Genomic DNA, 27,384 nt, shown 5'->3' with positions numbered 1-27,384 from the left:
ACAGACACCAGAAGAGTGTCAGATTCACTGAAACTGGAGTTACAGATGGTTGTGAGCTGCCATGCAGGTGCTGGGAATCGAACCCTGGTCCTCCAGAAGAATAGCCAGTGCTCTTAACCACTGTTCCAGCTCTCCAACCCCTCCCACCTCCAATAATTTATTTAAAGTTATAAAATGCAGAGGTTGGAGAGATGGTTCAGGGTTTCAGAACACTCGCTGCTCTTGTAGAGTACCTAAATTTGGTTCCCATCGCCCACATAACACAACACACAGCTGCCTGTAACTCCAGCTCCAGAGGATCCGACACACTCTCCGACCTCTGCGGATACCCACGTGCATGTTTACACACACATACACAAATAACTTTTTGAATCTTTAAAAAGTAATAAAACACATTAGCTTGATTTTCCTTTAAGCTTTTTGACCTATGACCTTCCACTGCAAATACACATTTATTAGCAAGACTAACATGCCTAAGAAGAGAAAAAAAAATCTCAGTTAGCTTAACTCAAAATGCAAGAAAATAAATATGTAAAGAAAGAGGTACTCATTCGAAGTCATAGCAATAAAAATAGTTATTTTTGCCTTTAGTCATTATTTTATTTTTACAAAAAATTAATATACTTATGTAATTTTCATAACACAAAACTGTGAGAAGATAATACATGAATATTGATCCCATAGCTGGTAACACACAAAATGCTATGTTGGTGGACAACTGTAACCCTAGCCCCACTAATTAGAGGTCAGCCTGGGTTACATAGCAAGACTCTGCCTGAAGAAGGCCTAACCTGAAAAACAATCAAACAAAAAAACCAAACAAACAAGCAAACAAAACATTGATTAATGGGGACTGGAGAGATGGATCAGGCAGGGGTTAAGAGTACTCGCTGCTCTTCCAGAGGACCAAGGTTCAATTCCCACCTCACAACCGTCTGTAACTCCAGCTTCAGAGGACTCAACACTTCGGGCCTACGAGGTCCCCTACACTCATGTGTACACACCCACATGCAGACATACACAACTATACATAAATAAAAATAATACGAAAATTGATTAAAGTATTTAGAAAGCCATTTAGAAATATTTGTGTTAGGTTTTATATTTATAGATGTTGCCAGGTTGAAGTTTCCGTAGTGGGCACTTACCGTACCCTACTTAATAATTAAAATAATGAGGCAATACCTAAGTTTGCAGTCAATAAAAGCCGCCTCATCTTCTCCCAGGATTCCTCTCGGTGAGGTTTTTAGTGATCTTAATATGTTCAGATTTACCTTTCTCCTCAGCATGTATCTTCTCAAGGAACTACAGAAAAAAAGAGAGTCTCCTCATTAGAAAGCCACACAAAAGCTGTACAGCCCTCCTGCTATAATACCCCAGCTTAAAAGCTTCACTCTCACAGATTTCCTTATGCTAGACAAAATTTTTAAGTTGAAAATTTGAGTGATGTTGGTCTGTAGGAAGGGGATGCTCAGCATCAGAAATACTCTGACTGAATTCACCCTCATCCTGTGCCCCAGCCTGCCCCAGCTCAACTCAGCTCAGCAAAGGCTTATGCTGTTAAAGGCCTGGGATCTATCTGGTTCACTGTGGACAACGTATAGACACTGGTATATGTACATAAAAACATGTTCCCCTATTGTGGTGATATTTTATTTGTGCGCTAACAAATAAAGCTTGCTTGGGGACCACAGGCAAGCCAGCCACTATGTTAAACATAGAGGTTAGGCAGTGGTAGCACACACCTTTAATCTTAGCATTCGAGAGGCAGAGATTCATCTGGATCTCTGTGAGTTCAAGGTCACACTGGGAACAGAGCCAGGTGTGGTAGCACAAGCCTTTAATCCCAACACTAGTTAACCATAGAGGTCTGGAGGTCTGTATAGACAGACAGGAAGTGATAGAACTGGGCGGAAAGAGGAAGTGATGTAGCTGGGTGGAGAGAGGAAGTAAGATGGCAGAGCACAGAAAGGTATAGAGGCGTAAGTACACACGAAGTAGCTCTCTTGGACTGAGGATTTCCTAGCGGTAAGAACTTGTGGCTGGCTTGTTCTATTCCTCTCATCTGGCTCTGGGTTTTTTATTAATAAGACCATTTAGCAATTTGTGTTACACCCTGTGACATATGTGAATGCATGTATACACAGAATTCACATACATTATGGGTTAGAAAGAATGAATGTTCACATATATTTAAGTGACAGCATATAAATACATACACATAGATATGTTTTGTGTGCATGTATGCCTATGCATATAATTTACATTTAATTATTTTTTCGTTTTCTTGAGACGGGGCTCACTCTGTAGCCTAGGCTGGCCTTGAACTCACAGCAATCTTCCAGCTTCAGCCTATTGAGTGCTGAGATTACAACTGTTGGCCACATCTGACTTCATTTACCATAATGGATCCCTGCTGTGGGATGTATGGCAAATGTGTTGCTGATTAATCAATAAAACACTGATTGGCCGTTGGCTAGGCAGGAAGTATAGGCGGGGCAAGGAGGAGAATAAAGCTGGGAAGTGGAAGGCTGAGTCAGAGAGACACTGCCAGCCGCCATGATGACAAACAGCATGTGAAGATACCGGTAAGCCACGAGCCCTGTGGCAAGGTATAGATAAATGGAAATGGATTAATTTAAGCTATAAGAACAATTAGCAAGAAGCCTGCCACGGCCATACAGTTTGAAAGCAATATAAGTCTCTGTGTTTACTTGGTCGGGTCTGAGGGCAGGTAAGAGAGATTTGTCCTGACTGTGGGCCAGGCAGGAAAACTCCAGCTACAGATCCCTTTTTAGATGAAATGTTATCGGTAAGATAATAGCTATAGGATATAGGAAAAAGGGAAAGTGTGAGAATCTGGGTGGCTGGTGTCCTCAGAGGGCTCAGCTTCTTCCAGGGACACCATCTCTCTGGAGTTCGTGCAGCAGAGAGTACAGCCAGTGTGTCAGGGATTTTCCTGTCTGTCCCCAACTGATCTATGTGTGCATCAAGAGAATGAACTAACGCAGCAGGGACAGACCTGAATGGAAGAAAGCAGCTCTGGTGGTGTAACTAGTAAGACATACACAGCCCAGGCTGGGAAAGTGGCCTGGAAGCAGGAATGCTGGCTGTACAAAAATATGGATTTGAGTCACTGACACCCATGAAAAAGTCAAGCATGACCAGACACGGGCCGGCATGCCTGGAACTCCATCACGGGGGAGGCGGACCTTGGAATAGGCGACTCCCAGGAGCTCACCAGCCAACCTAGCCAAAATCGTGAACTTCAAGGTGAGTGAGAGACCCTGTCTTGAGAGAATAAAGCAAAGAGTGATAGACACCACATGTCCTCCTCTGGCCTCAGTGGGCCACACTCATACACACACACACACACACACACACACACACACACACACAACTTAAAAACATTTTTAATATATTACACAATAATTATATATAGACATATATATATTACACAATAACAGGCATGGTATCACTTGCCTATAATCCCAGCACTGAATTGGAAACAAGAGGATCTTAAGTTCAAGGTCACAAACAAAAAAAACCCACCAAAAACAAATAAAGGCATATATATATATATATATATATATATATATATATATATATAAAATCTATAATACACGAAAGTATATAAAATGTACAACATAATAAAGTATTAAACATATTTTACATACCCTATACATATAAATAAATAAACTTATGTGGACTTTATATGCAGATCAAGTAGCTACTGCGTGTATGTCAAGCCCAGTATGTATAGATTATATATATATATATAGAGAGAGAGAGAGAGTACAGAGTAAATATAGCTAATAAGTCTGTCACTGATGCTCGGAGCTAAAGGAGACATTCCATTGAACTCTATGATGGACTGTTTTTAATCCTCAATCTCTGTCTCATGCTGTAAACTTACCTAAAGCCAGGCTGGCTCTGCGCATGTTCAATATGTTCATTTATATGACATTAAATATAAGCCACTGTTAGTTCTATTACTCGGGAAATAGAAATCCAAGTCAGGTGTGAGGGCAGATCAGAGGGATCTGAAGTTCAGGGCCAGCCTCAGGTACATAGTGATTTTGAGACTAGCTTGGGCTACATAAGATCCTATCTCAAAACAATAACCATGGGGGTTGGGGAAGAAAAGAGAAGAAAGAAAGAAAAAGAAATCCAGTGTGTGGTCCTAACAACATCTGAGTGCCTTGGCTGTTCTGTCCTCTGAAGAACCTGAGGGGTGTGATGAGGGGCTGACTGTACACAACCTGTTATTAGCTGTCACTTTGGTCCCATATGCCTGTCCAGCTGTCCGGGTGCACAGCTTTGTGTGGTCTGCTCAGCTGACCTCCCACTGTGATCTTCAAGTTGGAGGTGTGTATGAGCCTGCACACTGTGGGAGAAGGCTGGAGGGCCCTTTACACATGACAGGTCAAACCTTCTGGAACAGGGAGAGGGCAGAACAGAAGCCTGGAGGCCCCTGGACAGAACTATAACTGCCGTGTGTTTCCGTTAGAACAGAGCTCACACTATAGTGATACAATTCTAAGTGCCAACTCTGTCCTTCAACCGGAAAGTACAGGAGACTTATGGAGTTCCTAGGGAACTCAGAATGTCTTAGGAACAGGCTGTGCCGGGCACATGCTCTGCACCTGGACTCCATTCCCTTTGGTCCCAAGGAGGGTGGACTTCAAAGCAGCGGGAAGACAGACCCAAAGGACTCCATCTGGAAAGTGATGATAAATTTGTTTGGTTTTGTTTTTCAAGACAGGATTTCCTGGAACTCTCTTTGTAGACCAGGCTGGCCTCAAACTCAGAGATCCACCTGGCTCTACCTCCCGAGTGCTGGGATAAAGGCGTGCACCACCACCACCCGGCTCATAACATTGAATTTTTATTTGACCACTCCTTCTGGAGGCTTACGGATGCCGGGAGAGGACTATCTGGTTATGCTCCGTTACTTCTCATCCACAGCTGTCTTCTTCAAAGCCTTCAGCAGAGTTCTGCAACAGGACTCTTCACTCACCCTGGGCATCCTGTAACCCCGGCTTAGAATGAAGTCCTTAAAGGGGGCGGCGGTTCTGTGCAGGACTGGGAGCAGCTCCGCCTAAAAGAGCAGTTTAAAGAGACGTTGGCGGGAAGCCGCTGTGGGGCCCTCACTGCAGGCACCTCCTTCTCACGCTGAGGTTCTTCAGTTAAGGAAGGAGGGCTTTCAGAGACTTCTGATTTCACCCTCTTGCCCATTTCTTTTTTCTTTATACTTGTATAAAGGATAAGCAACAGATTTTAGCAATTGAAAAGTTTTGACTTGGGATATCTAGAAACTAACTTGAGAGAATCTATCCACAACTTATAGATTTTAATTTTTTTTTTCCGAGACTGGGTTTCTCTGTGTAGCTTTGCACCTTTCCTGGAACTCACTTTGTAGACCAGGCTGGCCTCGAACTCACAGAGATCCGCCTGCCTCTGCCTCCCGAGTGCTGGGATTAAAGGCGTGTGCCACCACTGCCCGGAGTAGATTTTAATTTTTAACTTTTTTTTTTTTTTTTACATTGACCTAGTGAGGGAATCAAATGAGGCATCTCAGCGGCCCCACAATTTACAGATCTCAATTGCAAAGGGCACACCAATCAAAACGGACTTGCTTCAGTCCCAAACCCTCGGAATATTCAAGCCCCCTTTTGATGTTTTTTTCTTTACATTTATTTGAATTCTAAAAGTGGATGTAGAAATTTACATGCTGCAGTTCAACTCTTTAAGGTCATTTCGCCATCCAAACCCAGTCAGTCAAGTATAGTGAGAACTCTTGAGTTCCTGGTAGGACTGTCACAGGGGCCGTCCCCTGCTAACACACCACTGTAGCAGCCAACACTTTGTGCACAAGCTAAATCCTCCCTCAGGCATTATTAAGGTGACTTATCAACAACATTGCAGGCTAGGCATTGTGGAGCATGCCTGTCATCCCGGTGCTTGGAAGGATCATAAGTTCCAGGCCAGCTTGGACTACATATGCAAGACCATGCCTCCAAAAAAATTGTTGTAGAACAATTCTATCATTTTGACTCCTCCCTATGTCTAGATCTCCTAATGAATAATTTTAGTGTAATAATTATACCAACCATATTGCCCAAGTAGAAAAGATGCTACCTCTTTATTAGCTGACAGACACTATAAATAGCTTTTGCTGTCAGAATAAAACATTATGTTATGAATTAAATTCCCACACATTTGGGCACTCCTAAACTATGCACTCAGAAATTCTACTAAGTGTTATTTATATTATTTTGAAGTTTATTCAAGCATGTTGTGCTTATAGATTTACGGCAAGCCTCACTCCTAAAAGAGTTTTTTATACCCAGCATTGGGAAACAGAAAAATGTCTACCCACCAACTGTCTTAGCTTTCCAATCTGCAGACCAGCTTGACAGACAATTACTAACAAAACATCCACATCTGTCATGGTTTTACTTTCGCATGTGATTCCCACCTAGTATTCGGAGATACTCTGGTCTTTTGTAAATGAGAAGAGGTCCACAAATGTGCTCATCAAGCCGGGCGGTGGTGTGGTGCAAACCTTTAATCCCAGCACTAGCGAGGCAGAGGCAGGCGGATCTCTGTGAGTTCGAGGCCAGCCTGGGCTACAGAGTGAGATCCAGGACAGGCTCCAAAGCTACACAAAGAAACCCTGTCTCAAAAAAACAAAACAAAACAAACAAACAGAAAAAGCGCTCATCAGAGTCCTGTGAAGCATGTGTCAACACCTTCCCGTTTCCAGAGCGACGGCAATGACCTTTGCTCCAGTAGATGCATGTACACAAGGGACAGGCAAGCACGCAGCTTATCTACAGTGAAGCAGGGCCACAGTTGGTGGTGTGGCTTTGCTGCTCTGTCACCTCAAAGTGTTAAACTCTTGTCCCCTCTCTTAGAGATTCTGTGGCAACTGACTTCTAGTATTGAAACTTCCCAGGCGCAGTTTTGAATTCTTTGATCGTTATCTCTGGGTGATAGGAAACAAGTTCCAAACTTAGTTACCTGAAACTTCGTGCCATCACACCAGTTCTGAGCACTGTGGTGCTCCTACCTGGTCACCCGCCCTTTAAACCTTTATTCATAGAACACATTGTTCCAAATGGTAGTAGTGGGCTGAGGCAGAGGCACACACCTTTAATCCCACCACTTAGGAGGCAGGGGGATCTCTGTGAGTTTGAGGCCAGCCTAGTCTATGTATGGAATTCTAGGACAGCCAGGGCTACATAGTGAGACCCTGTCTCAAACATAAAAATGTTAGGAGTGCTGCCCCAGTTTAGAGGCACTGGTGCCTACCATGAAGCCAGGACTCAAGGCTCCCCACAATTCATCTTGCCTTTCCTGTTGCTGAATTTGACACACATACCCTGAGATGTTGGGGGAACCCCTGTGCCCAACCAGGCAGTGATCATCTGTGGCTCAGACAATCAAATCTCAGCACATGTACATACCTGCTCCCAAAGATGCTTTTTGAAGTCAGCGTCTTGGGCTTTGTGTAAGATCTTGGGGTCCACCAAAGGTTCATCCGCTCTTCGCTTCTTCCACAAGTTTGTCTTCAGATACCAGGCTCCGTACCTCATCTTCACCCGCTTTGGCTTACGAGGACTCTGGAGAAGGTAACATAATTCCAGGGTCGTTAGCTGCCTGTACTTACTTGTTTATTGGTTGGTTGGACGTTTCCATAATCTAAGGCTCATCTTATGAAAGGCATGTCATTGTTTAGAATTTGCAGCTGGTCCTTGCCAATTATTTTACAAAGTTTCAATGTGCTTTGATTTTTTACGAAAGAAGCATGAAGTATTCATAAATTAGGAAAACAGAGTAATGCCTAGGAACACAGCCTTTGGATGCAGACAGACCTAGGCTTGAACCCAGTAGCTCTGAGTCCATGGGCACACCCCTTAAACTATTTCTCAGTGAAACAGAGACAACAGCTACTAACCCCATAAGAGTGTCCCGAGGATTATAGGAGGGAACACATGCAAAGCAGGTAGAAATCAAGTAAAAATCATGTGTTTCGCCTACGGCTGATGATCTTAAACAAGACTCAAGTGAGCCAAACTACTAAGTTAGACTTACTAAGCCCAGCACTATGCTGATCCCAGGGATCACTGTATTATCTTTGAGCAAACGGCTCCCTAGCCCTAAGCTTCTACCCCTTTAATGGAAAGAGAGAATGTGATGGAGGAGCAGATCTCACTCTCTTTTCTGCTCCTTCCACAGTTGTGCTCCAAGGATGTAAAGAGAGCTTGAAGCTGGCCCCTAGCCAGATGCTGTGGACACATGCTGCAAACTGTCTTATCACAAATATTGATTTAACTCCTGGGTGGAACACAGAAACATGGAAGCACAATTCTGTCTCTGTCCTCACATTTATGTTTTTAAGTTTTTTTGTTTTTTTTTTTTACACATGTGAGGGCTTGTCTGCATATAAGTAGGTGTATCACATGTGTTGCCTGTGGAGGCTGAAGAGGGCGTTAGATCCCTGGAGCTAGAGTCACAGATAGTTGTGAGCCACCACGTGGGCATTGAGAACTGAATCCAGGTCCACTGCAAGAGCAGCAAGTGTTATTAACCACTGAGCCATTTCTCTAGGTCCATATACATATACATATACACATATACATACATATACATATATGTGATTTGATTTAAATTATGTGTATGTGTAGATATGTGTACATGAGGGCTGGTGCTGAGGAGGCCAGAGAGGGCATCAGTTTCTCTGGAAGTGGAGTTACAGACAGTTGTGAGCTATCTGATGTAGGTGCTGGGGAAGAGTCGAGCTCTCTCTCCAGTTCTTGTCATCCACATTTAAACGATGTAATGGAAAGGGTGGGACAGTTTGTCTAAAACATCAAATATGGCAGCTTATAGGGGGCAGTCCATCCTAGGGCTGGACTTAGCACCCTCTTTCCAAGCATCCCTTCTAGAACACGCCCATCACACTCCTGCATTGGTTCCTCCTGTACTGCCTTCCTATACCTAGTTCATGCTATTCCTGGTCATGTCTGCCCTGACCACCCGATTTAAGTATCTGCCAACCCCACAGCACACCTTGTCTTCTTTGCCTGCCTCGGCTTTCATAGCGGCACTGGCCACTGTCCGATGAGCTGCGTCTATTTTCGCTGTCTGCATCTCTTTGCGCCCCTGGAATGCAAGCCTGGGAGGCTGTTCTCCACTGTGTCTCCCTAGCATCTGGGCCACTTAGGACATAGCAGGTGCTCTACAAATATTTGCTGAATTACAGTGCTGTTTCTTAACTCTGCCACTGTTGACATTTGGGATTTGATCAGTCTTTGCCGAGGGGAGGTGGCTGGCCTCCTCACGGTAGGATGTCTAACAACATTCCTGGTCTCTATCTGTGAGAGGCGAGTGGCAGCCGCTGAGTGAGGACAACACAAAATGGCGCCTGCAAACATTGCCAGATATCCTTGGGCGGGAGCAGGGAGGATGCAACATCTCCCTCAGCTAAGAGCCACTGGCCTAAAAGAAGGGAAACTGAGGATGGGGTAAAGAGTGGGCAGAGAGATGGGACCCAACCGAAGAACAGAAGTTGTTCATTTCCTAGTGACCTCCCATGATTCAGCACAAGCATAATTTCTTCTTTGAAGCCTTTATCGAAACTGCCCACACCCTATGCTTGCTGGATTGACTATTTCTCCTTACATGTGTACACACAAGATACCACACTGTTGTAGTTAATCGTTGCCTGTTGACTTTGCTAGACTGTGAGTGTATGAAGTAGGAATCCAGGTCTGTGCCACTTGCCACCGATACCTTTGAACACACAGATGCTCAGAAATGCTTGTTGAATGAATCCATAAGCAGACAGATGAGTCGGCAAACAGAGAGAAGAGAAAAAGGGAAGAATAAGGGCACACGGTGCTATGAGGAATGGAAAGCAAGAATACGATCATCTCGACCAATGGACCTAGAAGGGAAAAACACCCATAGTAAAAGTGAACATATGCCCTCGTCTAAAAGGAGACAGAGACCCCCACAGGGAAAGGGGGCTTCAGGTAGACAAATCCATGAGCAGAGCTAAGGTGGAATGAGTAAAAACCAGTTCTAAAGAATATCAGAGGGCCAAGTATAGCCGTGCTGAGAACTCCATGTGCGATAGAAATTAAAGACGGGGACCTGCATTTCCAGAATACAGACTGACTCTCCCCCACTTTCCACATTTGGAACACACACAAAAACAATAGCCTGCAAGACACCAGGCCCCAGTAACCAGGACAGTAATTCCTGGGAGAAAAGGGACGAACAAAATAAGTGCCATAATTGCCTGCCGACTGCAGAGAACGCGTCCCTAGGGCACGTGGGGATGGGGAGCCCAGAGGCAGCCTGGGGGACTCTCCGAATTGAGGAAACAGGAACCCTGAGTCCAGGCAGAGCGAGGCAGCGGAAGTTCACAGCTCGCAGCAGAAGCAGGGGTGAGGTGGGGTGGGGTTGTCCCCTCTCTGCACATGCACAGGAAACCACCCAAGATCAAGGGAAGAACCTGCTGAAGGCATAGAGAGGCCAAGTGCCTGGTAGTCGCATAGGGCTGGGGTCAGCAGCCTTTTCTTCCTGGAAGACGTCTATGTTCACAGGACCCCTGGGAAGAACACACTTAAGGTCTTGCTCAGTACTAGGAAATAATTAGCCCTTGGTTGTTTCTCAAATCTTAAAAGCAAGACCCCAAAAGACCAGACTTTTCCAAATAACTTGATTGTATCCTAGAACAAATTTCAAAAATGTTTATAAAAATGCATAAGTACCCAAAACACCCATTACAGTGAAATCCACAATGCCTAGTATCCACTCCCCAAACCACTAGACATGGATCGATGCAGGAAAACATAGTGTATCTCGAGGAATGAATGAGTTCATGGGAACTGACACAGAGCAGATGCAGGGGTTCTGAAGAGAAGACGGCAGAGCAGTTTCTGAAACAGCATCTCATACGTTCCCAAAGATGAAGTGGAGGTATGGGAAGCAGATGCACATCGGATGTCTAGACATGAAGATTGTAATTATGAGACAAGACCACAAACGTTTCAGGGGAAAAAAAGTCACAGAACTTAAAGACCTATCAACAGAAAAACATGAACAAAGAACAAAACCCTTGAACAGAAGCATAGAGCCAGGACACAGCTTCAAGCCCCCTCTTGTGCAATTAAAATATAGGGAAGAGACCAAAAAACCAAAAACAAACTTGAAGAACTTATGGTCAAAATTTTTTCTAAAGTTCATGAAAGAAGAACATTGTACACACATATGAAAATGTCAAAACACATACATTATTTTGTACAAGTAATATATACTAATAATTTTAAAAAGCAAAACAAAAAAATCTATGGCAATTTTAAGTCCACAGATCGAAGAGGCTCAGTGAAGCCCAGCACAATAAATCTGAAAAGAAAGGTGTGAGTGAGTGTGTGTGTTCAAAAATATCGACAAAAAGAAAAATCTAAAGCGACCAAAGAAAACAGCACATTCGGAAGAACAGGTCAAGCATCTCATAAGATGCATCAGAAATAATTCAGTCAAGGCAGTGGAGCAACAGATTCAGGATACTGAAACAAGCAAAAGCTGTGAACCTAGAATTCTGTACCCACAAAACACTGTGTGTGTGTGTGCGCGTGTGTGCCCGTGCGTGTGTGTGAGTGGGAGTGCACACGCTTCTGCACACATGTACAGGGCAGAGAGACAACTCTTCACCAGTCCTTACTTTTTATTGCTTGAGTAAGGGTCTCTCTGTTGTCCACTGCTGAGATGCCAGGCTATCGGGCTCTGAGTTTCTGGGACCCCCCCCCCCCCGCACACCCACCCTGATGCCACCATGTCACCGCAGGAGAGCTGACGTCTCAGACCGTGCTGCTGTCTGGCTTTAGATGGGTTCTAGAGACTTACACTCAGTTCACTGTGTTTACGCATCAAGCTCTTTACCTACCGAGCCATTGCCTCACCCCGAGAGAAGTCTTTAAAATTGCACACACTCCATTCTGTTTTTCTCTTCGGAGAACTAAAACTACATGGCAAGACGTGTGGAGAAAAAAATTACAGGTAATTCAGCGCTAATTAGAGATAATGTGCTGTTTTTGACTTTGAGGGAAGACACTCCCCACTCAACACAGGCACCTAAGTCTGTTGCTCACTCACACAATGAGGTTTGTTTGCATCGGCAATTGAACAGAAAGTTCAAAAGACCGTACTGTTGGGGCTCCCCATGACACTTCTCTTCAAAATGCTACTACAATTCTTCTTTCTCCAGCTTCCAAATTTGGAGCAACATTCGTTTATGTTGGGCAAGAATGTGATCAAGAAAGGTGCTGTGGGCTGGAGAGAGGCTCAGAGGTTAAAAGCACTTACTGTTCTTCCAGAGGGCAGGGGTTCATTCCAGCACCCACTGTGTTCTCTCAGGGAAGCCTGACCATCCAAGAAGAATTTGTCCTGCAGAAGGTTGACATGGACTCGTAACCACCTGTAATGCCAGGGGATCCAATGCCCATGGCCTTCACAGGCACCCCCCCCCCATGTGTGTATATCCATACACACACCCTTAAAGATAATTTTTAAAAATTCTTAACAAAAATGATGTGTGGTCAACTCAATTCAAATAAGAACTCTTTGGGCATAAGATTTACAGTGTTCACAATCATTATTGTATTACTCTTGCTTATAAATAATAAGCACTCATTAATATTCCCATAGATGTTACAGTTTTAACATAGGAAACACATAAAGATTCTTTGAAAGTAGGTAGTTAGTAACAATTCCAAATGATATGTCTTCTTCATATAAACCACTGTCATAGATATTAACTATTAATTCTTTTATCAAATATTTATTTAGTATGATAACACTCTGAGAGGTCTACTGTAAAAAGCCAGAGGACTAGAGGACCAGAAGTCAAGAACTCTTAGGGCTTTAACACAGCTCAGTTTCTTTAGGTTTTCGCTTGTTTTCCTGCGGTCACCTGGGTTTTCTGTTGTCACCTCTCATGGTCTGGTTTATGGCACAACTCTGCCTCCTGCAGTTGACTTAGTCCCGAATGCTTTTTCAGCTCTCACCGTACCTGGTTTGGCCTCATCGCAGGAAGTGCATCACAGCTGTGTCTGGTCTGATAGTCAATGTCAAACTGCTGCAGAATGAACTCCTCATCGATGGGCGAACTTCCCTGCAAGGACACTTCAGGGTATGAATGGAGAGCAGGTGGCCCGGAACTCCCTGCCTCCTACCTTCATCTCAGGAGTTGCTGAACACTCCTGGGCAGCAGGGAGTTTGGAGGAAAAGACAATACTCCAAGAGCATTCACTGGGGACCAAAGTACCTGGGGACAGGATGGCTTTGGAAATCTGAGAGACCCCTTGGAACCTACAGGAAGTCATGAGTCCTGAGGGAAATACTGTGACCAAGAGCAAATTTCTCCAGCACTTTGTAGCAGTGACATTCCTAGAGTACTTTCCAGATGTATCTTTTAAAAAAAAGTGCATGTGTATGCTGCTATGAATCTATGCCACATGTGTGTAGGTGTCCTCAGAGGCCAGAAGAGGGCGCTGTATGCCCTGGAGCAAGAGCTGTGGGCAGTTGTGAGCTGCCATGTGGGTACTGGGAAATGAACTGAGGTCCTCTTAGCCACTGAGCCATCTGTCCTGGCCCTCTTAAGGGGAGCTGCCCTCTCCATGACCCAGATGAAATATGCCATTTCAAGGATATTCTGTGTTCTGAGTAACCCTGTCCTTTCCTGCCCCCTGGACACAGTTGGTAAGGGCAGAAACAGACACACTGAGAGGTTCAGCAGGGTGACTGTTATCCTGTGATGTGGCCTAACGCTGAAGGATAAACTAGAGTCAGAAGAATTCCACTTTGGCAGATAAAAATTGTGAAACAGAGGGGATGAGTTGGAGTCGGAGATGAAGTAGCATTTATGGAGAGGAGCCGAGAAACAGTCAGAGCCCTGAAGGGACACAGCAGGGCCAGAACAAGGCTGGGATGGTAACGAGAAGAATCGATGATGTGAAAAAAACTCAGTAGCGTAGAAGGAAAAGTGTGAGTTGGTGCTGGAGACTCACTCACACCGCAGACCCACGAGATATAAGGAGAATTAGGGACATACAGGACTCTGGTCACTGAGACTGGAAACACAGCAAGTTGGCAGAGCAGCTGAAGTGCCATCTCGGGGCTGGTACTGTGGTGGTGTTGTGTTTTGTTTTCCTATTGTACAAAAACTTTAATGACCTTGGTTTCTTCAGACCCTCCCAGGCTTCTTCCACTCAGCCAGCTGTAAAGATGAACTGTGTGTAAGTCAACACTGAGGGAGCTGCCGGGACTGGGGGAATGGCTCGGCTGGCAAATGCCTGCCGCAGCACAAGCATGAGGACTTAAGTCCCCAGAACCCGTGGAGAAGAGCCAGGCATGCTGGTGTGCGCTTGTAATCCCAGCATGGGCAGACAGATGGATCACTTGGGCTTGCTGGCCAGCTAGGCCAGCCTAATCGGCAACCCCCAGGCCAGTGAGAGACCTGTGTCAAATAAAACTGTGTTTGGCATCTGAGGAGCAACATTTGAGGCTGTCCTCTCGTATTTGTGAGTATACATACCATACACATACACATCATGCACACATGCATACGCATGTACACACAACACACACACACACAGAGAGAGAGAGAGAGAGAGAGAGAGAGAGAGAGAGAGAGAGAGAGAGAGAATGAATGAATGAATGAGAACTAAGGAGTTGGCATTTCAAATGTCAAAGCTCTAGATCAAATTCCTAGAAAGACTTTTTGGAGAAAGTCATCCCATGAAACAGTTCCCAGGATTATCGTTTATCTTCTCCAGAAATTGACTTCATTCTTTCTCTTTTTTTAACCTGAAATTTAATGTTCTGTACTGGTGTGAGTGCACACAGGCACATCAAATGCCACAGCACGTATGTGGAGATCACAGGGTAGCTTCTCTTCTTCCACCGTGAGTATCCCAGGAATCAAATCCAGGCCCTCGGGGTTGGTAGCGAGCACCTTCACTCTCTGAGCTCTCTAGCCAGTCCCCAGTCCGCTCCATCTTCAAAGCCTCATCAAATCTTCCATCCCACCTGACTTCACCGTCTCCTCTCCAGTGGAAAGTGGCGCTCTTCCATCCACCAGTAAAGGTGTGCACCACCACCGCCCGGCCCGTGGATGGTCCTTTAAGGAGAACTAAAGTCTGGGGCTTGTTTTTTTTTTTATCATCTGCTGTAGCTGTTCTGTGACTCATCTTCTTCCCTCACCAATGCAAACTTGTGTGTGACGTTTGATGTTTTTCCTGGTTTATGACAGTTCCTCTTATCTTGTTAGAGAGGATGCGGGGCTGCAGATGAGGATGAGGGGTACTGCTCAGGGGTATCGGGCAGAGCAGCTGGGATTCAGCTCTCATCCACAAGTAGGATGGAAGGTAGGAGCGACAACTACAGACAGTCCGGATGGGATGCTAGGTCACTTCTTCCAGAAGTCAGGAAACAGGACCAGCAAGAAGGAAGGCTCAGTGGAAAAAATGGCTGATGATCTGAGTGATTCTCTAAATCCTCATAAAGGCTGATGAAGATAAGAGACTCCACAAGGCTGTCCTCTGACCTCTGTCCTCTGACCTTCAGCTGATGACCTGAGTGACTCTCTAAATCCTCATAGAGGTTGATGGAGAGAAGAGACTCCACAAGGTTGTCCTCTGACCTCTGTCCTCTGACCTCTACATTCTCATTGTGGCATACACACATCCACACATACATACCACACACAATAATAACAACAACGATAATAATAATAATTAATAATAATTGATGTTTTCAAAGGCAGACACAGACTTCTCTGCTATGCAAGGAAAGTTCTATGCAGTCGTCTTGGAGATGTTCCCTAAGGGTTCTTAAATTTCCCACTCAGGTAGAGGAGTCTCCAGCGGTAGAAATGAGGAAGGGGTAGGAGGTAAACAGTCCCATACAGCCAGACTGTGGATAAGCAGTGCCATGGCTAGCAGGTAGCAAGCATCATCCCCTTAATCACGGTGGTCAATTCTGTCACAGGCACACGGCCCATGCAGTGACAGGAAGCCCTGGATTCAGCCCTGTCGGAAAAAGGTTTCTCTCTCCCCACCAGGCCTCACACTGGTACAATGCAAGCCTAACTAATTTTGGCGATGACTTTTGGCATCTCTTGGTGGAAACTTGAGAGTAAAGTCAGATAGAGGGGTCAGCAAGACGTGAGGACAGCACCCAAGAGCAGTTTAGCACTAGATCTGACTGTGCCTGGGTCTCCTAGGGCTTCTGGGTAATTCTCCTTTCTCCTTTAAACCCATTGAATTACATTTGGGTCTGGAGGATAGCCACTTGCTAATGAAATATTACTAGATAAATACACAGACTAGGGCTGGCCATACGGCCCAGCTGGTAAAGGTCCTTGTCAACAAGCTTGATGAGCTGAGTTCAGTCCTTAGGACCCACATGAGAGAAAGAGAATCAACTGTCACAAGTGGTCCTCTGTCACTGTGACATGTGCATGCACACACACACACATGCACATACACACACACACACACACACAGAGATAAATAAATAATTAAATAAATAAATGAATATGTCTATAAAATAATTTAACTAAAAACTACTAATGCATAAAAAAATCTGAAAGGGATGTAATACTGGAAGGTCTTACATCTGGGGAAAACATCAGGAAATCAAGAACTCTGCAGAGGCTTGGGATGGGCATCGGTTATTGCGGTTCTTAGCGAAGTCGAGGAAAGGCCTGATGACGGCGGCAGAAGTCTCACCCTTCAGAAAAGCCCCTGTGTGGGCACAGCTCACAAGCACTCCCAGCCAAGTGTGTCTGGGAGTGTGAACTGAAGCGGGAATGAAGGATGCGGAAGAGTCCTGCCACTAACGTGGGAAGGGAAGCTTCAAAGCTACATCCACGTGAAGATAGAAACATCAATATTCAAATTAGCTCCGAAGCTTACAAACTTTGCAGAAGTTGCCTGTTCCCAAAACTCTCTGCTGTTGATGACGGTACAGATTCCAATCCGACCGACGATTTGGGAGTTTGACTCTAACAATGTTTACTAGAAGCGACTTGGAGCTGGATGAGTTTCTTCAGCATAGAGCCTGAGCCCAGGGCCTCCCTCATGCACTGAGTGTGACTCTTGCACACTGAGCAACAGTAACTTTCGGAGTCACTGCTAACTTACAAGAGCTGTGGCCCAGTCGCAGAAGTCTCGGACTCTTCTGCGTATGTTGTCATGGAGGAGACTGTCTTTACAGAGAGAATTCGCTTGGCTTGGCTTTTCTTCACAAAGCCACTGGCCTGAATGGGACACCAGCATCTTCTTGGGTCTAAAGACAATGAGATCATCAAAGAATTAAAGACGGGGATCGATGACTCCCAGTGACTCTCAACCCGTATCCCTGGAATGAGATCAGACCTCTCAAGGTCTTAAAAAGGTCACGTGAATTATAGCTTCAAAGACCACATTCCCCTTGCCATGCTAGAAAGACAAGTGTGTCATGGCTAGTCATACTGATCAAAACCTCAGAACATTAAATCTAGTGTCATGTTGGCTTTTAAAGTTTATGAGTGCCACGTACTAATACATGTGCCATGTAGAAGGCACTACACTTGAAGTTGACCTGTAATCTTAAGAAAACAGAGAATCATTGACAGTACTCTTTCCTCTCTGACTCTCTCTCTCTCTCTCTCTCTCTCTCTCTCACACACACACACACACACACACACACACACACACCACACACACACACACACACACACACACACCACACACACACACACACACACACACACACACACACACACACACACACCTCTGATGTCCAGTTCATCGATGTCTGGTCAATTTTAGCTGTCTGTCTGATTCTCTGTTCTGTTGTGAAAGGCTCTCACTGGAGTTTCTATATCTTCTATCTATCCTCCCAATCCCGAATCCTTTATTTAAATTTCAGGCCAAGGGCTCATTGCTAAATATGAGTCTGAGCATGTCAAACACAGTCACCCATCATCCACCTCAAAAGGTTGGAAGCCGCTGTGGAGGATGACGCTAAGCTTCGGGTCCCTCCCTCCTGTACCTCATAAGCGCTGAGATTACAGCCACCTACCACCAAATTCTGTTTATCTGGTCCCAGAAATTAACCCACGGCTCTGTGTGCACTCGGCAAGCACTCTTAACAACTGAGCTACAACCCCAGTTCACATATCCCTTCCTGAGGGAGGCATTCCCACAGGATGGCCCCTCAGCCTACCCCTTTCTTCAGATATCCATGTACTAACTTGTCTCCCATCCAGTTCAGAAATACTCCTTAAGCACCAAATATGTGCTGGAGATTAAGCATTAGAAATCAGTATTCAGCTGGGTGGTGGTGGTGCACGACTTTAATCCCAGCACTCGGGAGGCAGAGGCAGGCGGATCTCTGAGTTTGAGGCCAGCCTGGTCTACAGAGTGAGTTCCAGGAAAGGCTCAAAACTACACAGAGAAACTCTGTCTCAACCCCCCCCCCAAAAAAAAAGAAAAAGAAATCAGTATTCAACTGTAAATACAACCAAAATCCCTGTCTTCACATGCCTTCAACTGAGCAAGATGGACAGATTGAATGGGGCAGACAGATGTCAGATGCTCACGAACGGTGGAAAGAAAAAGTAATGGGACAAAGGGCTGGAGAGGATGCAGGGGAGCAGCTCATTTCTACAGAAAGTCTCTCTGCTAAACGACACCGAGCGCAGACCCAGCAGAGGAAAGCACCGGACCACTTAGACATCAGAGCGGACGAATATCAGATATCAAATATCAAAGTGGACGCACGACACACGCAGACCAGTGTGACTTTAGTCTGCACCAGGAAGCACCAGGGAAGGCAGAGCACAGGAGTGACAGTCAGGTGTGTGAGGGGATCTGTTTAGGCTCCGTATGACAAGCGGACTCCAGGGCCAGTGAAATGGCTCAGCAGCTGAAAGTGCCTTTGGCCAGGCTTGAGAACCTGAGTTCAATCCCCAGGACCCACGTGGGAGAAGGAGAGAACCAACTCCTACAAGCTGTCTGTCCTTTGACCTCCAAGTATACACTGTGGCACACATAACCCACACAAACTAAAATAAACTAAACGTTTTAACTTCAAAAAGAGGAGAATGGGTTGGGGAAATGGCTCCGTGGGTAAAGCACTTGCTGCACAAGTGTGAGGTCCCAAGTTCAAATCCTCAGAAGGCACACCAAGCTAGGCTGGGCAGCAGGAGTCTGTAATCCCAGTGCTCTCACAGGGAGGGAGGAGGCGGAGACAGGAGACTACCCAGAAGCTCACAAGCCAGCTGCCAACAACCAAGAGACCAAAAGACCCTGCCTGAAAGAGGGTGAAGGTGAGGACCCACACCTGAGGTAGTCCTCTGACATGTATATGTCTGCCTTGGCATGCATGGTCATCCCATCACACACACACACACACACACACACACACACACACACACACACACACGAGAGAGGGAGGGAGGGAGGGAGGGAGAGAGAGAGAGAGAGAGAGAGAGAGAGAGAGAGAGAGAGAGAGAGAGAGAGAGAGAGAGAGAGAGAGAGAGAGAGAGACTGGACCTGTGTAAGTTTTTGAAACATCAAAGCCCACTCCTAGTGACACACCTCCTCCGACAAGGCCACACCTCCTCCGACAAGGCCACACCTCCTCCAACAAGGCCACACCTCCTCCAACAAGGCCACACCTCCTCACCCTTCCCATGCTCTAATGACTAAACATTCAAACATATGAATCTATGGGGGCCATTCTCATTCAGACCACCACACAAGTTCATAAGCTATTTTGATGATACAAACAACAGACAGTTTGACTTCCTGGAACAGACTAGTAGTGCTAGTAATACTAGTAGTACTAGTAAAATAGAGTACTTTAGATTTCACAGTCATTGCCATTTGGTGGCAGACTGCTGTTGTTCTAGAAGCAACTGGTTACTATTTACTCACTATTTACTGAGCTGTGAAAGGCAGAGGAGAGAAAGGAGTTTGGTTTCCGTCTGTATAGTCTGTGATGTTAATTCCAGGTCCAAGGACAAATCCTAGACTGCACTTGTCAGTGGCCAAGATCACTTGGGTGTGAATGTACAGGGGAAAACATCAGAGACCGAAGTACATCAAGGTTTAAAACAAGCAAAACAAATAAAACAAAAGACAGCCAGTGCTCCATAGGAGACCCTGCCTCAAAATAACCAAAATAAATCAATAAAAATAAATAAATAAATAAATGGAGGAACCAGTCAAAGCACTATGGGAGGACCATGAGATAGGAGGAAACTAAGGGATAAGAATGTTCCAGGAGCTAAAGGAAGAAAGGGCATGAGGCTGGGTGTGGCAGTTCACACGGTAACCCCAGCACTGCGGAGTCAGAGGCAGAAAGACTGTCATAAGGCCATAGTGAAACATATGTTTCTACATAGTGAAACCCTGTCTCAGAGAGAAAAAGAAAACAGTGCTATGGGGAAGGTGAGGTCATCAACTGTGTCAGTTGCTATGGAAACAGTTGTGTGTTAGTGCATTAGGTCCCAGGCAGAGCCCCTGTCCCCAAATGATAGTGCTGGTGACCATGTCCTAAACAGAAGGACTTTGGCCAGGTAAACAGAAGGACTGTTAGGTAAACAGAGGCCTAGATTCAGTTACTGTTTACCAGGACCCTTCTTTAAACCAGCAGGAATCTCTTTTCCTTTAGTCAGTCCCAAAGGCCGACTCCCTCTGGCAAGAAGGACATCCAGTTCCCAGTCAGTCTGAGCAGTCTACATCCGCTCAAAGCCCCCATCCTGTTCGCTGTCATATCAAATCCACTTGCTTCTCCACCATTCTGCTCTTCTCTCTGCCCCGCCCCCCAGAGATAGCTTTGGCAGTTTGGCACCCAATTAAACCTTTCTACCCATGGGGCGGTCCAGTCTGGTGCTTCACTGTACCCTCGATGACAATGTGGTGGTCAATGAATACTTGTTTAGTAACTGCTAGGGTTTGAATGGGAAATGCACACACCATAAACTCCGATATTTACTACTTGGTCGCTAGCTGGAGCTGTTCCGATTATGGAACTTCTGAAAGGATGGTAGAAGAGACTGTTGGGGGCAGGGCTTGAGGGATAGAGCCTGACCCTGCTCTTGACCCAAGCTCTCTGTTGGGCCTCAGGTGACAGGCAGCTGGAGTACATTCCTGTTGCCTTGGCTGTGAGTCCGCCTTAACCCCATGTCTTCCCCGCCATGATGGACTGTACCCTCTCGAACTGTGAGCTAAATAAATCCTTTCTCCCTTACACTGCTTCTGCCAGACATTTTGTCAGAACAGTAGGCAACATCGATGATGAGGCAGCAGAGGTGTCAATGTGACCTTCACCAAGGGCAAGGTCACTGAAGGAAGCTTGACCGCTGTGGGATCAAGAGGGAAGTGAGTTTGGATGTCTCCTTCAAAGGTTCTTCTCAGAGGAAAGGATAGAGGATCCGGCCAAGGGAACTTGTTTTCGAGAGTGCTGGTGTCACCTCATGCTCTGGTACGGTCATAGAGGCCTCTAAAGAGATCAGGTGCTAATCCTTGGAACTTGTGTTACTCTCCTTGTGAGGAGTCTTTGCAGGTGTGATTCATCCACACTTCTGAGACTGGGAGATTATGCTGGATTATCTTGCTGGGTCACACACACCATCACTGGTGTTCTTGAAGGACAGAGGGAGAAAAACTTGACACACAAGAGCGGGCCACGTGAGGACACCAGACAGAGACACGGAGCTACTGGCCTTGAAGTTTGGAGCGATGTCGTCACAAGCCACGGAACACAAGCAGCCACCGGAGACTAGAGGGGGCAAGGAACACATTTCCCTGCAGCCTCTGGGGAGAACACAGCCCTGCTGACATTTGATTTCAGCTGTGACAGTCATTTCAGACTGTAGGCCTCAGAGTTGTTATTAAATGTTGTACAAACACTTCCATTGTTTTAAGACACCATTTGTGTTGAAATTTCACAGCAGCCAAAGGAAAGGAATGCATATGCTAACAGCCCAGCTCGCCTGTGAAATGGCACATTTCCTTTATGATGTGCTAACATTAATATATTACTGTTGGACTTCTTCCGAGTGGGTGGATAACCAACTCTCACTTGTTTGCAATGTCTGACCTTAGAGCAGTGGTTCTCAGCCTGTGGGTTGTGACCCCTTTGGAGGACTCACCTATCAGATATTCATGTTACAGTTCACAACAGGAGAAAATTACAGTTATGAAGTAGCAGTGAAATAATTTTATTGTTGGGGGGGGTCACTGCAACATGAAGAACGATATTAAAGGGTTGTACTGTTAAGAAGGTTGAGAACCACTGCCTTAGAGATTTTTCTGGGTTTTAATCACGTAAATTGCCCACAGTGAAAGCCAGATGCTGCCTTTATCATCATACTATATTGTACATTATATCTCTACATACAGTGTTCCTCTCTTCCACGTCCAGGTTCTAAGCAGCTTGAAAGACAATATAAACAGTGAGGACAGAAGTCAAAGCATCACTTCTGTAACAAGTGGCTGCCATGTTGGTGGATGTGGCGTTAGGTCCAAGAGGACTTGTTCACTGAAGGCCATACACCGGCAGGCTACCCAGTCCCCACCAGGGATGACTCTCCCTCCAGCACAGAGGGGGAGAAGAACTTGTGCTCCCCGAGGGTTCTCCCCCCCCTCCAGTGGGAGAAGGGCAGAAATGGAGTAGCTCTCCCCAGATACACCAGAGAGCAAGAAATGCAACAACAGTATCCTTGTCACCCAAGGTCCCGAGGTCACCCTACTCCTCAGCACCCACCGGTGAGCTCATCCAGTTTCATAAGTAAATGTATTCCAAATCTATTTATGTCAATACTTAACTTATGTCGGCATTTACATTATTAAATAATATGGACTGGAGGAGCAAGGGCGTGATACAAAAGAGTTTCTACTAAGTTTCATACTTTGGAAAGTTTCAATTATGGGCATGGTTTATATGGGCAAAGATGAGCAGGCCTTCCAAACAGAAGATTTTATGACTGCTTTAGATGACAAGTTCATCTTTAGGTAGCCAGGTGTGGTGGCCCAGGCCTATAATCCCAGCACTCTGGAAGTTGAGGCAGGAAGATGAAAAATTTCAGGCCAGCCTGGGTTACCTGAAACCCTGTTTCAAAACAGAAAGAAAGAAAAAAAAAAAAGCTAGTGAGTGTGTCTTTGACAATTTCCTGTGTTATGCATATGTGCATACATGTGCATATGATTTTCCAACCAACCACTGGGCTGCCATGTTGAATATAGTCAATTCATGGGGCATTTTGCCCTCATCTCGTCAAAGAAAAGCTAGATGGGTGCCTGTGTTTGTACATCCATGGGAGCCATGACTGGTCTTCCTCCGCAAGTCTTTATTGCCAATTCTTCTTTAAAAGTCTTCTAGATACCCAGGGGTGGAGGCCCGGACCTAAAATCCCAGCCTCGGGAAACACAGGCAGGAAGATCAGGCACTCTAGGTCACCCTTGGCATCATAATGAGTTGGAGGTCAGCTCGGCCTAAATGAAACTGAGAGGTTTTTGTTTTGTTTTGTTTAACTAACAAAACAAAAAAACCCAAATGAGCAAGATTATTCTAAATATTCAAAATTATCCTAGAATGTTTGTCAGGGGACAGACGTCGGCAGTACTCACAGGCACACTTGAGAAGAGCGTTTTTCTTCCAGCTTTGCAGGTCCCTTCATTAACTTCCTGGTATCCTGACAAGCCCATGTGTCCTCCAGCTTCCTCTCAGGGTCCAGTGCCTCCAGCACCTGCAGTGAGAGCTACAAAGAGAAAACAGACTTGGGGTAGGGAAGGGGGAAGACTGCAGGAAAGGGGGCCCCAATTCTATAACAAAGTGCACCAAAGTCGCTTCTCTGATGTTCCTTTTCAAATGCTACTCATCGAGCCTTGTTATGGGTACTGCGCTGCAGGCTGTCTGTCACCCGGCCATCGGGTGCTCTGGCTGTGTTATGGTCCCCTGCAGGCTGTCTGTCACCGGCCATTGGGTGCTCAGGCTGTGTTATGGTCCCCTGCAGGCTGTCTGTCACCCAGCCATTGGGTGCTCAGGCTGTGTTATGGTTCCCCTGCAGGCTGTCTGTCGCCCGGACATTGGGTGCTCAGGTTGTGTTATGGTTCCATCTCCTCTAGACAGATTATGCCTGTGAGCCTCTGCCAGGTCCCCAAAGCCCCAGAGCTTGGAGTGTCTCTGCTGGACTTCTGTGGTTCTTGACTGCTGGCATCTCAGGCATCTCCCATGCTCCCTATGAATATGGTGTCTGCATTTTTCTCTGAAGAACCACCTCACTCACGTGCTGTGGGGAATAGCACATCCAGTAAAGTGCTTGCCTTGCTAGCCGGAGAGCCTGAGTTCACCCCCAGAACTCACGTTTCAAAAAAAATCTGGATGTGGTGCACGCTTGTAGTCTTAGGGCTAAGGTAATAGACACTGGCCTGTCTACCCAGTTCAGTGAGTCCCAGGCCAGTAGGAAACACTGTCTCAATACAATGATGGTCAGCACCCAAGGAACAACAGATGAGGTTGTCTTCTGCCCCTAGACACAGGCACACACGTGCACACAGATCTCAACACACATACTACCCCCACACACACACACACACAAAGAGCCAGCTCTCCCTCCATGCCCACTCACTTGGTCCTAGTTGACCTCACCTCCATTCTCAGGAAGACCACACCAGAGCCTCAGTGACTAACTTAAGGATGCAGCAGGCTCGTGAATCAAGTGGACCTACAGAAACCAGACTGCAGGATTGGATGTTTCCGGGATCACACACAAAAAAGAAGTGTCGTTTCTTTGCTGAAGGTCTGAAGTCAAACCTAAACTGGAGATGCAGGCAGCCGGCTCAGCTCCATAAACAGACCCTGCCTCAAAACAAAGCTTAGGAGACCTAGTTGGGGAAATCAGGCAGGGAAGTGAGAGCCACGCTCCTGTGCCACGGCCATGTGCCACGAGATGTGGTATAATCACCCCTTTATCTGAGACTCAGACCCTCTGGCTTGCCAGACCCAGTAAGGAAAAAGCCGTGGAGAAAAATCACTGATCAGAAATTTCAGCTGGAGCGGGGGAATGGCAGGCTAGAGGGTCCCTAGGGCCAGGCAGGGCCTTGAGCAAGGGAATGGTGCCACCCAGACTTGCCTGTTTAGCCCTGGACAGGCTGCAGGGGTGGGGGTGGAGAGTTACTCCTACTCACCCCCTGCCTCATCCGGTCTGCCTTCTTCCTCAGATCTCACATAGCCCAGGATTTGTTTAAGGCTATGGTGGTCAAGTAAGAAACCATTTCTAGGCTCTCTAGCAGGTGGGGGAAGTCAAATGAGGAAGCCATTCCTAGGAAAACTGCCCCAAAAGACAGCCATTTCTCCCTTCTTGTTGGAAAGACAAACTTGGTATCATTTTGAGGTATAAAAACAAGGTAACTGTGCCGAGGGCCCTGGAGATGAGTCAGGAGCAGCCCTGCACACTGGTGACGCAGCAGAGTTCCTGTTTGGCCTGGCCTGGGCATTGTGGTGGGTCCACAGCCCCCATCCCCCATGGCTTTCAGATTCTTTATCCGTTTGTTAGCGGGTCCTTACAGAGATCTCTTTGCCCAAGGCTAAACAGACATAAGTGAGACTGGGCAGTTCTCTGTGTGGCTTCTTGTACCTAGAAAGTATCAAGGCCAAGTCAACTGAGAGAGCTTGAGGGGGGAGAGCCGGAAGTGCCTGTGTTGGACACTTTGGTTAGTTGATGGCTGCATGGGAAGCAAAGGTTAGCTGTGTGTCCCACCATTTGCATTTCCTCAGGAGAAAAGAGGCAGGCCGTACAAAACTGGTTAAGAAACTTCACCTGGGGTTACAACCTCCTCTCCTATGAATATGAGCTCCAGGGTCTCCTGGGCACTCGGAAAGAATTCTTTTCAGGCTCCCCAAAAGGTCCCCCCTCAAGCCCAGATGGTCACCTCAGCAGGCAGAGCTTCTTCCAGATGTGGGTAGAAAGCCAGGGGGTGCAGAACCTTGTTATCCTCCATGTCCTCGAGGAATGCCTTCCTAGCTTGTGAAAGCTTGGACAACAAGGCTGCCCCCCTGGGCAGTCCATCCTGCCTCTTCTTGGGGGTCGCTTGGGGAAGTCTGTGATGGATATGAGGCAGAAAGACATTCTTGGGGCGCTGGTGTGGGGAGCAGCCTTTCCTGAAGTCATCCAGTTCCTCTCTCACAAACACCCAGCGCCGGCTGTTCAAGGATCCCGGGAACTTCAGCCTCTTGTGTTTCGTGAAACACTTGGAAGGCAAGTTCTCCAGGTACCTGGAAGACAACAGGCCAGGTGATGCCCATCCCAGGATTTAGGTGGGAGGAGGGTGTAAGGAGGATGGCCTCCAACTATTGTGGGGGTTGGGGGCGGGGGAAGCAGAGGAGGAGTCACAGGAGGCTGAGTTAATCATGCTCTGCAAGCCCCTTCCTTGCATGTTCTGCTGGGTCCTCACAGCCTGCTCCCACTGCCTACTTAAGTAAACCACTGTTCTGGATGGAGCTGTACCTTTGCCTGCACGCATGCTCAGAGCATCAGTTACCCTCAGTGCACGTGTATTCTAAATGCATGTAAACAGCAGGAGGATTGCCTGCTTAAGAATAGCCTCGGCTACATATTGAGCTACTAGCCTTTCTGATTTAGGCTTGCTGCCTTATTTCCATCACCACAGTGAAGCGCCTCTTCACCAGCTAAAACTTACTCTTAAGCAAGGAGAAAATAAAATTCTCCTTTTCCTGCTCCACCAACCCTTCAAAGTAGTGACCTGCCTTGCCAGGACCTCAAGCCATCTCCCACCAAGGGTTCTGTTTGACCAGAGCCTCCAGCTGGAGAGCTAAAGACTCCAGACATCATGGATGCCTTAAGCTGAACCAGGGGTCCCAGAGCATCTGCTCAGAGAGATGGCTAACCCCCAAGGGTGTGTTGGAGGCAGGAGCTCAGAGGCCTGGGCTAGGACAGTCTTCCTAGTGGCCACTGTGTGCCACCGTTTTCCTATCTGGCCTGGGGACTTTCAACTACTTCTCCTAGGGGTTGTGGCAAAAATCAAACAAACGCGTCCTTTGCGGGGCGGGGGACCCAGCACTGGGCCTTTTACTCTATTGCAATAGTAAGGGCAATGGGGACACTGAGAAAGGGAACTCCTTTCTCAAGGAGCAAGGACCATGTTGGCCCCAGCCCCGGGATCCCGGCTTCCCCGATCAGCAGCTGCGTGAGCCCCAGTGCCTCCGCACTTACCGCCCGCGGTTCCGGTGCTCCTGCAGCAGCCCGGGAGCCAAAGTCGTGGGCTGGAGCCTCTGCCTACGCTCCGCCAT

The 27,384-nt window shown here is 46.5% G+C and overlaps 1 protein-coding gene and 1 long non-coding RNA gene across 3 annotated transcripts; one reads left to right on the top strand and one right to left on the bottom strand.

Moving 5' to 3' along the window:
* Positions 1-27,384, bottom strand: Fam47e (family with sequence similarity 47 member E). 2 transcript variants are annotated; one of them, XM_059274681.1, is made up of 9 exons: positions 27,335-27,384; positions 26,007-26,349; positions 23,703-23,833; positions 17,223-17,367; positions 13,088-13,189; positions 12,382-12,462; positions 7,473-7,628; positions 5,021-5,101; positions 1-1,305 (listed from the first exon to the last, which is right to left on the bottom strand). In XM_059274681.1, exons 1-9 carry the CDS (start codon positions 27,382-27,384, stop codon positions 1,213-1,215), a joined length of 1,182 nt encoding a protein of 393 aa, XP_059130664.1. In that variant the 3' UTR covers positions 1-1,212. The 2 variants fall into 2 exon arrangements, with proteins under 2 accessions (XP_059130664.1, XP_059130663.1); XM_059274680.1 differs by lacking the exons at positions 1-1,305; positions 5,021-5,101; positions 7,473-7,628; positions 12,382-12,462; positions 13,088-13,189 and having other exon boundaries at positions 17,214-17,367; positions 27,308-27,384.
* LOC131920347 (uncharacterized) lies at positions 20,556-21,982 on the top strand. Its single transcript, XR_009381624.1, has 2 exons — positions 20,556-20,647; positions 21,625-21,982. It is a non-coding gene; the product is annotated as an uncharacterized LOC131920347 (long non-coding RNA).

This window comes from Peromyscus eremicus, chromosome 10 (genome assembly GCF_949786415.1).
Source record: "Peromyscus eremicus chromosome 10, PerEre_H2_v1, whole genome shotgun sequence".
Lineage (NCBI taxonomy): Eukaryota > Metazoa > Chordata > Mammalia > Rodentia > Cricetidae > Peromyscus > Peromyscus eremicus.
This window is presented reverse-complemented; position numbering and strand designations above follow the sequence as displayed.